The sequence below is a fragment of the Natator depressus genome, chromosome 24 (assembly GCF_965152275.1).
Source record: "Natator depressus isolate rNatDep1 chromosome 24, rNatDep2.hap1, whole genome shotgun sequence".
NCBI lineage: Eukaryota > Metazoa > Chordata > Testudines > Cheloniidae > Natator > Natator depressus.
In genome coordinates this window covers 15,462,111-15,471,619 of record NC_134257.1, presented here as the reverse complement: position 1 = coordinate 15,471,619, position 9,509 = coordinate 15,462,111, and the positions used below count along the sequence as shown (strand labels likewise).

General features: G+C 55.3%; 1 protein-coding gene across 2 annotated transcripts; it reads left to right on the top strand.

Moving 5' to 3' along the window:
• The first annotated feature begins 2,379 nt into the window (after nucleotides 1-2,379).
• CTU1 (cytosolic thiouridylase subunit 1) lies at nucleotides 2,380-8,888 on the top strand. 2 transcript variants are annotated; one of them, XR_012636200.1, is made up of 4 exons: nucleotides 2,380-2,469; nucleotides 3,085-3,590; nucleotides 4,012-7,163; nucleotides 7,611-8,885. XR_012636200.1 is itself a non-coding variant. In XM_074938730.1 (3 exons), the coding sequence occupies exons 2-3, from the start codon at nucleotides 3,095-3,097 to the stop codon at nucleotides 4,641-4,643; spliced, it is 1,128 nt and encodes a 375-aa protein (XP_074794831.1). In that variant the 5' UTR covers nucleotides 2,380-2,469; nucleotides 3,085-3,094; the 3' UTR covers nucleotides 4,644-8,888. The 2 variants fall into 2 exon arrangements, 1 of the variants encoding a protein (XP_074794831.1); XM_074938730.1 differs by having other exon boundaries at nucleotides 4,012-8,888.
• Nucleotides 8,889-9,509: the final 621 nt, after the last annotated feature.

The following is a 9,509-nucleotide window of genomic DNA, read 5'->3' as shown; positions in this document are numbered from 1 at the left end:
AGGTTATTCTCCCTCTGGATCTGGCCCTAGGGCGACTGGGCTGGCAAACTGGGCCCAGACCTGGTGTCCCCGATTGCTGATGAGTTGGGGAGTGGGTCAGAGAAGAAACCAGGGGGAATGATTTCAGGGATGGAAACCCCATCTTCGGGCAAGGGACTCCAGCAGCTCCGTCTATTGAGCCAAACAAAGGGAAAGTTACGGGGGGGACCTGATCCCCGTCCGTGAACACCTACATGGGGGACGAATATTTAATACCGGGCTCTTTGAGCCACCAGGGGCACCTGCAACACCCGCCAACCGCTGGGATTTGAAGCTAGATGAATCCAGGGTAATAAGAGGGGAATTTTTAGCAGTGTGGGAGTAATTCCCCCTAGGGATAATTTCCCAGGGGCCACAGGGGATTCTCTGTCACTGGAGGGTTTAAAACTCCCTCGGGGTGTTGCTCAAAGAGATCTGCTTGATGGAGGATTTGGGGGGCAGTTCCTTGGTCAGGGAGTCCCACTAGATGGTCCCATCTGGCCGTGGTAGCCAGGTATCTCTCTCCTGGCCCCTGACGGCAACTGCCTCCAAAATGGCATCTGGACTTGATCTCACCCCATGGCTGCTGTGGAGAGCAGCTACATCCCCCTCCCCCCCAGCCAGAGCTGACCAGGGAGCCCCCCATCCTGATTCCCATCATGCAGGCCCCCATCTTGAGGCCATGAGGGGTGGAAATGAGAGGCCAGCCGGCCCTGGGCCAGGGAGATGGAGGAACAACAGGAAACAGCTGCGGAGCAGCTGGGCCCCAGCCCCACAGGTCGGGGGGGGGGAGAAGGGAGGGGGAGTCACGAGGCAGCAGGACATGATGCCAGCTGGCCAGGGATAGCGACGCTCCCTCCTACACTAAGTGCTAATAACCCCAGTGTCCCGGTGGGGTGCTGTGCGGCAGAGAGCAGGGTGGGGGCTCAGAGGGGGCACTGTGCTGCAGGAAGCAGGGTGGGGGCTCAGTAGGGGGCGCCATGCTGCAGGGAGCGGGTTGGGGACTCGGCAGGGAGCCCCGGGCTGCAGGGAGTTTCACATATTCTTCACTTCCCGTACTTAATTACTGTGCAGCGTTGCCATGCAGCTGTTCCCCAGCTGCCCCACCCCAGAGGTGGCTGCATCTCAGCGCTGGGCAAGCCCTCCTCATGCAGCATTATGTGTGGCTGTTCCCTTGCTGCCCCGCCCAGAGCTGGCTGCACCTCAGTGCTGAGTGAGCCATCCCCATGTGGTTGTTTCCCAGCTGCCCCGCCCCAGAGCTGGCTGCATTTCCCTCACGTCTGTCCAGGCTAGGGAGAGATCAGGGTCTGTTCTGATCTGGGCGACGTCTCTACATCCCTGTCCCTGAAATATCCCATCTCAATTGAGGCCGTGTGTCTGAATGCTGCCAGGCGTGTGGCTCTGTCCCCTCCCTGGATGGGTGAGACCCTGCCCTGCAGCTCTCCACATCCGAGCTCCGCCCTGCATGGCCCGTGCTCCTACCCAGAGACAGCTCCGGAGGGCGCAGAAAACATTCTTCTCCCTCCTCCCACACACAGCTCCATCCCACATGTGCTTCTTATAAATAGTTGGCGAGAGATTCACCCCGCATCTCCCACCCACGCCTGCTTCTTCCAGAGCTTGAATGTGGCCAGACGCCACTTTAGTTTAGGGTCGGTTTGTGCATACAGGGACGGCTCAGTGGGGCGGGGCGTGGGGGTCAGGACCAGCCCGATGTCCCAGCATGGGGTGCTTAGAATTGTGCTGTGCTGAAATGCAGCTACCTCTGGGGAGGGGCAGCTGTTTGACATCTGCACAGCAACACTGCACTGACCCCTACTGAGCCCCCTGCAGCGTGGCAACCCCAGCTGAGCCCCCCGCCCTGCTCCCTGCAGCATGGCGCCCCCTGCTGGGTCCCCTGCCCCACTTCCTGTGGCCTGGCACCCCACAGCACTGCACGGGGGCATTGGGGCCTGCAGTGATTGCCATGGGGAGGGGTCTGGGCAGGACAGACACCCCGCCAGGTGCCCCCACGGCTGGCTCCCCCGGCAGGTCCCAGGCTGCCCCCGGGCACCATCTCGTCCCCTAGTGCTGGGGCAAGGGACTGCGGGGGCAGAAGAAGCCGGGGCTGCAGCGCACGGCCTGGGGCTGGCAGGCAGGAGCAGGGGGAGCGCAGGAAGGGCTGATGGGGAGGGCAGGGCTGGGATGCGCAGGGAACAATGGGGAGAGGGGTTGTTGTTCTGCGGGCGGCCGCTGGGTGGTGCAGTCTCGGGCAGGTGCATGCTGGGAATTGTAGGCAGGTGCATGCTGGGAGATGCAGTCTCGGGCAGGTGCATGCTGGGAGCGGTAGGCAGGTGCATGCTGGGAGATGCAGTCTCGGGCAGGTGCATGCTGGGAGCGGTAGGCAGGTGCATGCTGGGAGTTGGCCAGCGGGCCGTGCAGGGGGAGCAGAGGCTTCAGCTCCGACAGCGGGTGAGTCAACCCCCTCCCCCGCCCCCCTCCCCCCGGCTCTACTTGTGCAGATCGGGGGTCGGGGCTGGTACTTGGGGGGGCGGGGTGTGGGGAGAGATTTGGTGCTGGGCGCTACGGGGAGGGGGTGGTTGGTGGGGGTGGGGGCCTGAGGGGTGGGTGGAGGTTTGCAGGTGGAGGGCAGTGGGGGGCTGGGGTTGGGGGGCTGGGCGGAGGATGGTGGGGGGGTTGGAGGGGGATGGTGGGGGCTGAGTGAGGCGGGAGGCTGTTTATGGTTGTGGGGGGCTGGGCAAGTGGGGGCTGGCTGAGTTGGCGGATGGTGGGGGCTGGATGAGCTGGGCTGGGCTGGGGGCTGGGTGGAGGGCAGTGGGGGGCTGGGGTTGGGGGGCTGGGCGGAGGATGGTGGGGGGGTTTGGAGGGGGATGGTGGGGGCTGAGTGAGGCGGGAGACTGTTTATGGTTGTGGGGGGCTGGGTGAGTTGGCGGATGGTGGGGGCTGGATGAGCTGGGCTGGGCTGGGGGCCGGGTGGAGGGCAGAGGGCAGTGGGGGGGGGCTGGGTGAGTTGGGGAGCTGGCCCCGGGGGGGCTCCCCCTCTAACCCTCATTCCATCTATCCCAGCCCCCCTGCCATGCCGGCCACCTGCTCCGCCTGCTGCGCCAGCCCGGCTGCCCTGCGGCGCCCCAAGACGGGCCACGCCCTGTGCCGCGCCTGCTTCCTGGCGGCCTTCGAGGAGGAGACGCACCAGGCCATCGTGGCCGGGCGACTCTTCCGGCCCGGCGAGACTGTGGCCATTGGCGCCTCGGGCGGCAAGGACTCCACGGTGCTGGCCCACCTGCTGCAGCTCCTTGACCAGCGCCACGGCTACGGCCTGCGCCTGCTGCTGCTCTCCGTGGATGAGGGCATCGCCGGCTACCGCGATGCCTCCCTGGCCGCAGTGCGCCGACACCAGCGCCGCTCCGGCCTGCCCCTGCACGTGGTCTCCTACCGCCAGCTCTACGGCTGGAGCATGGACCGCATCGCCCGCCACCTCGGCCCCCGCAACAACTGCACCTTCTGCGGCGTCTTCCGGCGCCAGGCCCTCGACCGGGGTGCCCTGCTGATGGGCGCCGACAAGATCGCCACAGGTCGGGGGAGGGGGGAGCCACCAGGGACCCTGCTGCTGGGAGGGGCAAGATGGTCACGGGGGCAGGAGAGTCCATGGGGAGCATCTGGTGTGAGAGAGCGGGGGCCAGGATTGCCCTGGGGGTGGGGTGTCAGTTGGAGGATTGCTGCTCAGCATGTATAACATCTCCCCAGGGGGGTGTGTGTGTGTGTGTGGGGGGGTCCTGTGGGATGGAGGCAGGGAGAGCTGTAGGGTCTGAATTGCGGGGAGGGGGCTTTGCTGGGAAGAAGGGGGCATTGTTGGGTCTTATTTGGGGGGACTCTGTGCTGGAGGAGGGGGTGCTATGAGGTCTGCTTTGGGGGACTCTGTACTGGGCGGGGGAGTCACCGCAGGGTCCGACCCGGGGGCCCGCTCCGGCCTGACCCTTCCGCTCTCCCCCTCAGGGCACAATGCAGACGACGTGGCCGAGACGGTGCTGATGAACTTCCTGCGGGGTGACGTGGGCCGGCTGCGCCGGGGGGCGGGAGTGGGGCCGGCGGGGGGGGAGGGGGCTGTGCCCCGCTGCAAGCCCCTGCGCCACGCCTACGAGAAGGAGATCGTCCTCTACGCCTACTTCAAAGGCCTGGACTACTTCAGCACTGAGTGCGTCTACGCCCCCCAGGCCTACCGTGGCTACGCCCGCACCCTGCTCAAGGATCTGGAGGCCGTCCGGCCCAGCGCCGTGGCCGACCTGGGCCACTCGGGCGAACGGCTCTTGCTGCGCTCTGACCTCCGCATGCCGTCCCGCGGCACCTGCCAGCGCTGCGGCTACGTGGCCAGCCAAACCCTGTGCAAGGCCTGCGTCCTGCTGGAGGGGCTCGACCGCGGCCTGCCCAAGCTGGGTATCGGCAAGCATCGGCGTCTGCGGGACAAGCTGCGGGACGGGCAGCCCCTCACCCAGGAGGAGCTCAGGCACCTGGGGGCCCCGGCCGAGGGGGAGCCGCCAGAGGAGCAGGAACCTCAGGGGGAGCTGGGGACAGATGAGGAGCCGTGGGGCAGACGGGAGCTGAGGGGCCCACGGGGCCTGGACTTCTGAAGTGGTGTGGGGTGTGCCACTGAGAACAGCCGTGCTCCTGTCCACAGCCCCGCTCCAGGGCGGGGCGGAGTGGTATCCAATAGGATAGAGCGGGGGGGCTGGGAGCCAGGACTCCTGGGTTCTCTCCCTGGCTCTGGGAGGGGAGTGGGGTCTCATGGTTAGAGAAGCGGGGCTGGGAGCCAGGACTCCTGGGTTCTATTTCCAAGTCACTGTGTGACTAGGTAAGTCACTTTTACCTTGCTGTGACTCATTTGCCCCCTCCCCCCCCAGAATTGAGATAATGCAGCTTATATTTTGTAAACTGCTTGGAGAGCTGTGGATGAGAAGTGCTCAGTGTGAACAAGTGGTGCATGGTTCTCTCCTGTACCGGGAGATTACGAGGACATGTGAAAGAGCTGATAATAAAACTGTTTGCTGAAGAAGAAATCACAGGGTAAACAGCATCTCTAATCTTTGGCAATCGTCTAACAAAAGCTGGACGGGCACTTAAGAAAATTCACACGTCAAGGGGGCAAAGGTCCAAACTTGAGATATTTCAAAACGATTGAGAGGAAACTGCTTGAGGGACTGGCACTGAAGAAAAAGTTTTTCTCATGTAAATATTAGAGAGTTTGGACTTTTCAGTCTGATTTAGGGCTGGGTCAATTTTTCCTGAAAGTCTTGGGGCAGGGGAAACCTGCAGCATGTGTGGACTGATTTACACAGCCCCAAGGTTTTGCCGGCTCACCGATGGCCTGGTTCAAACCACAAGGGTCAGAGGTGATGAGAAGATTTTGACAGACATGATTTTTAGTCAATCCACCCTGTAGAACTGAATGGTGGGTCGGAACCTTTTTCTGCCGTTCCCATTCTATAGCGGGGATGCAATTTCCATCTCTTCTCTAGAACAGGAATTCTCAACCCCAAAAGGGGGTGGCAAGGCTATTATAGGGGGGTTGTGAGACCTAGGGTACCATATTTGAAGGACGCTGCCAGGGGAAAAGGGGAACTGGTGTGGGGGCGGGTACAGCTTTCTGGCCACCCAGCTCTGAAGGCAGTTCCGCGAGCAGCAGCAAGGGTGGCATCTAGGAGAGGACGAGGTTTCACTTTTATTACAACTCAGCAGCAAGAAGCGCGAAGTAGGGACGGAGGAGGACAGTTTGCACGCCAGTGTAGCCTTTTATTTCATTTCACGTGAATTTTGTAACGTATCGCACCCCTGTGGGTTCAGATCTAGCAGGGACAGTTTCAAGCTCAACAGAAGGAACGTCACCTCAGTGACTTGCTTTCGATGTAGAGTCTCTCGGAACACAAAGACCCCAAGGGTGGAGACCACGCAGGCATTCGCAAGTACTAGGTCTAGTCTGTTTTATAGGCTTTGTTAAAGTTATTACCCAAGCCGATCGCAATTCTAGACAGACCTGTGCACAAGTTACAAATATTGTTACATTCTCGTCCTCGCCAATAGTCTTCGGTCTGATGGGTCTCATGGTTTGACGAGAGGGATGGTTCCTGCTGGAGATTCCCATAGCAAGCTCAATTTTCCCACTCTGGGCATCCTGGTTTTATAATGTGATTCTGCCTATAGCGACCTTCTGCGCATGGACATGAAAGTGTCACCCCTCTTTTCCCTTATCTGTCTCCTACAAACTTAAGGGAGCCTGATTTCTTTAGGTCATGTAGGCTCTCTTCATTCTCGTTAGCATTTGCACACAGCCTGTATCCTGTGGTGAAGGCACATGCTGGAAACAGATATGCCTTTACAGCATTTTTAGGATTTAAAATTCATCTTCCAGTTAATTTTTCTCATTACCCCTTGACCGCTCTTTTCCCCATCATCCTAGGGCATCGGGTTTTTCTTCACGTACTTACTTATATCCTCATTTCTTAACTCCAAGGCCTAAAATAGCGAAGCTAAAATTTTGCAGGCCTTAGCCTGCAGGCCTTGCATTTCGACCCTACTTACTCAGATACTTAATACATGATTATTCCCTCTACATGCTGATCGGTCTTAGACTTCTATAATCCTACAATGTAACTGTTTAGCATACAATGATTATATAGGCCATAACATGTTAGCTAGTCAGAACATCACACAATAAATGAACAATAAACTAAAATCATTGGCTACACCAGGCCAGAGAGAGACGGGGACAGAGCTGAAGCCAGTGCAGGCTCCTACCAGCCCAGGTCCAGAGACCAGATAGGCACCGGGGGTGGAGTGCGCAACCAATGCCCAGACAGATATGGCTGGGTTGGGGTTGTCAACTCTCCAGGATTGGCCTGGGGTCTCCTGGAATTGACATTCATCTCCCCGTGACCATTGAAAGCGATCTGGGAATTATAAGTAGGATATTTTAAGAAAATGACATTACGTCACGTTGGGGAAAATTTTTTTCCCAGAATAGCTTCAGTCAGAGTTGGCAGCCGTAGGCTGGGTGAGGGAGCTGATCTCCAGCCTGGGCAGGGTAGGGAAGCCACTAGGGGATTCGGCGCCATTGATTGCAGGGATAACGCCAACATGCGTCATTTACTGCTCCTGTGAGTATGTCCAGTGATTTGCTGTCACTTCTTGCTGGGGGGGTGTAATCATATTTTCAAAGGGGGACCCCTGCTTTAGAATGGGTTTAAATCACCAGCTGCCTTTTAGGACAGTATTTTCCATCTGATTCTCTAGGCCGGAGTGTCTCAAGTCTTTTCTGCACTGGAGCTCACCATGGTCCTATAGGCCCCCCTCCCCACCCCCATCTTGTCTCGGTTTCAGATAATAGACCCTGAATTTAATCCTAGCAAAGGTCAGGAAAACTACTGTACCTCTGAGCTCCGCTCTAGCTCAACTGCCAGATCGGGGCTGGAGGCGGAAAACCCTGAGGTAGGTTCTCTTGGCCGTTGGAAATGGCCATTTCATCAAAATCAAAATGTTCGGTGGGGAGCTGTGGAGTGGGGGGTGGGGTGTCTAAATGAATTATTCTGACATTTTCATTTCAGGTGCTATTCCTGCCTGCTGGCTGAGGCCCTTTCTGGGACTCAGTGTCCCCTTCTCTAATAGGGGCAGATTGATGCGCTTGGAGAGCCACAGATTGAAAACACCAGCTAGAGGGGAAGGATGGCCCAGTGGTTTTCGGGCACGGCTCTAGGACTTGGAAACTCGAGCAATTCTCTGCTGCACGACAGACGTCCTGCACGGGCTGGAGCAAGTCACTTTAGGCATCAAGATTCCCTTGAAATCAGCAATGCTGCCTGAGTCTGCACAGAGCCCCACGTAGCAGTAGGATTTAATGTTTGTATTTTATATAATTTAGAATAAAAGAATAATAATGTAGCATGTATTAAATGTGTTGGTGTATGATTGGATTATATTCTGCCAACGACCCTTTTTGAATAGCAGAAAGGAATGGGCCTAATGGGCCATTGGTAGAGCTGCATCAGCCAGCATCTGTGTCTGAAGCCGATTTTAAGGCCGTGACAGACCTTTAGGGTCACCATTTTGTTGTAGGTTTAGCATTTTAAAATGAAAGAATGCCACGATTGTTCTCCTGCATTGCAATTTGATGTTCCCGTTCAAATGCTCTGTGTAAATCCATCCTGTTTTGTGTGCGAATAAGGAATGTGTGTGTTAGAAGATAAGTGGGAAGGCCATCACCGAACCAGATGTTCTAGGGAGGAACCGAGGCAGACGCAAGGGCGCCAGAAAATTACAACACAACCCTATTGAAATGTCAGAAGAGGGCAGATAGACGACTCTAAAAGTAAGACAGGCACCTACCAACGGGGACAAGATAGCTGTGATCAAAACTAGCATGGGGTAACTCCCTAAGAGACTTAATAAAAAAACAAAATAAGCAAAACAATTTAAGAAAACAAGCATTCATCAAATAAGAATTGATTACAGTCTGTGTCCATGGAAGGGATGGTTCAGCGAGGAAAGCAGGAACGGGCCCGGACAAGCAGGCAGGCAACAAATAAAGAGATTGGAAAACAGGGTGGGAGCCCTGAGCGGCATAGTGTCATGAGTAAGGGAAGCAGTAAGTACAGGCATGGGGAATTCACATCCCTGGACAATACTTGGAATAGTGAAATCTGAGTTGATGAAGGTGTCATTTTGGAAAATAAGTGATTTAAGGAAAGAGAGTGAGAAGTTCACTCTGCAGAGGCTGGAGAGAATTAAGCAGTTGAACGTTGTAAAAAAAATTTTTTTTAAAAAAGTGTTAGAAAGAGAATTCTTGGTTTCTTTGCAGCCATTCTGAAGGGAAAGTGGGCCTTTTTCCAAGAAATGTCTGTAAATAATCCAGGCAAAGAGACAATCTGATTTAAATCATGTGACTATGAACAATTTAGTCAAATTCACTAAAAGAACTTAAGGGGTTTCTATTGGAACTTAACTGCCCCCAAATATATACAAATGTAATCTATGTACAGCTGTGTAAAAATTAAAGCAGTGTAAGGGATGTTAAGGAAAACAGTATGTATGTATCTGTGTGTGAGTATAAATATATTGTGTAAATATGTGGAGTGTTTAGGACCTAAAACAACACTCCTGGTTTGTAAAACTCCTGTTTTGTAGGTTTAAGATGAATTGGTTTTCTTTTGTTTTTAAATAATACCACTAAAATCCATTTGAATCTTTCATTCAGAATTGCAAAACTGAGGAACACTTTTTGCCAGACACAGGTAACTAGAGTTGTTTGGCTTTGGTATTTAGCATTTAACCCTTAAGTTACCTCAATGCTTTATAACATTCAATATCTTCTCAAAGACCAAAGTCATGGCTGCAGCAGGGCAGTCAAAACCAGAAGAATGGGAAGAAATTCTAGATTTGTTTTGTGGTAACAAAATAGCAAATAAAAGCTGTAGTAAAATAATAATTTTTTTTTTAAAAAGGCAGTG

Coding starts and splice junctions, on each gene's coding strand:
- CTU1 (XM_074938730.1), top strand. CDS start 3,095: ATGCCGGCCACCTGCTCCGCCTGCTGCGCCAGCCCGGCTGCCCTGCGG. Junction 3,591..4,011: donor CGCCGACAAGATCGCCACAG/GTCGGGGGAGGG, acceptor TCTCCCCCTCAG/GGCACAATGCAGACGACGTG.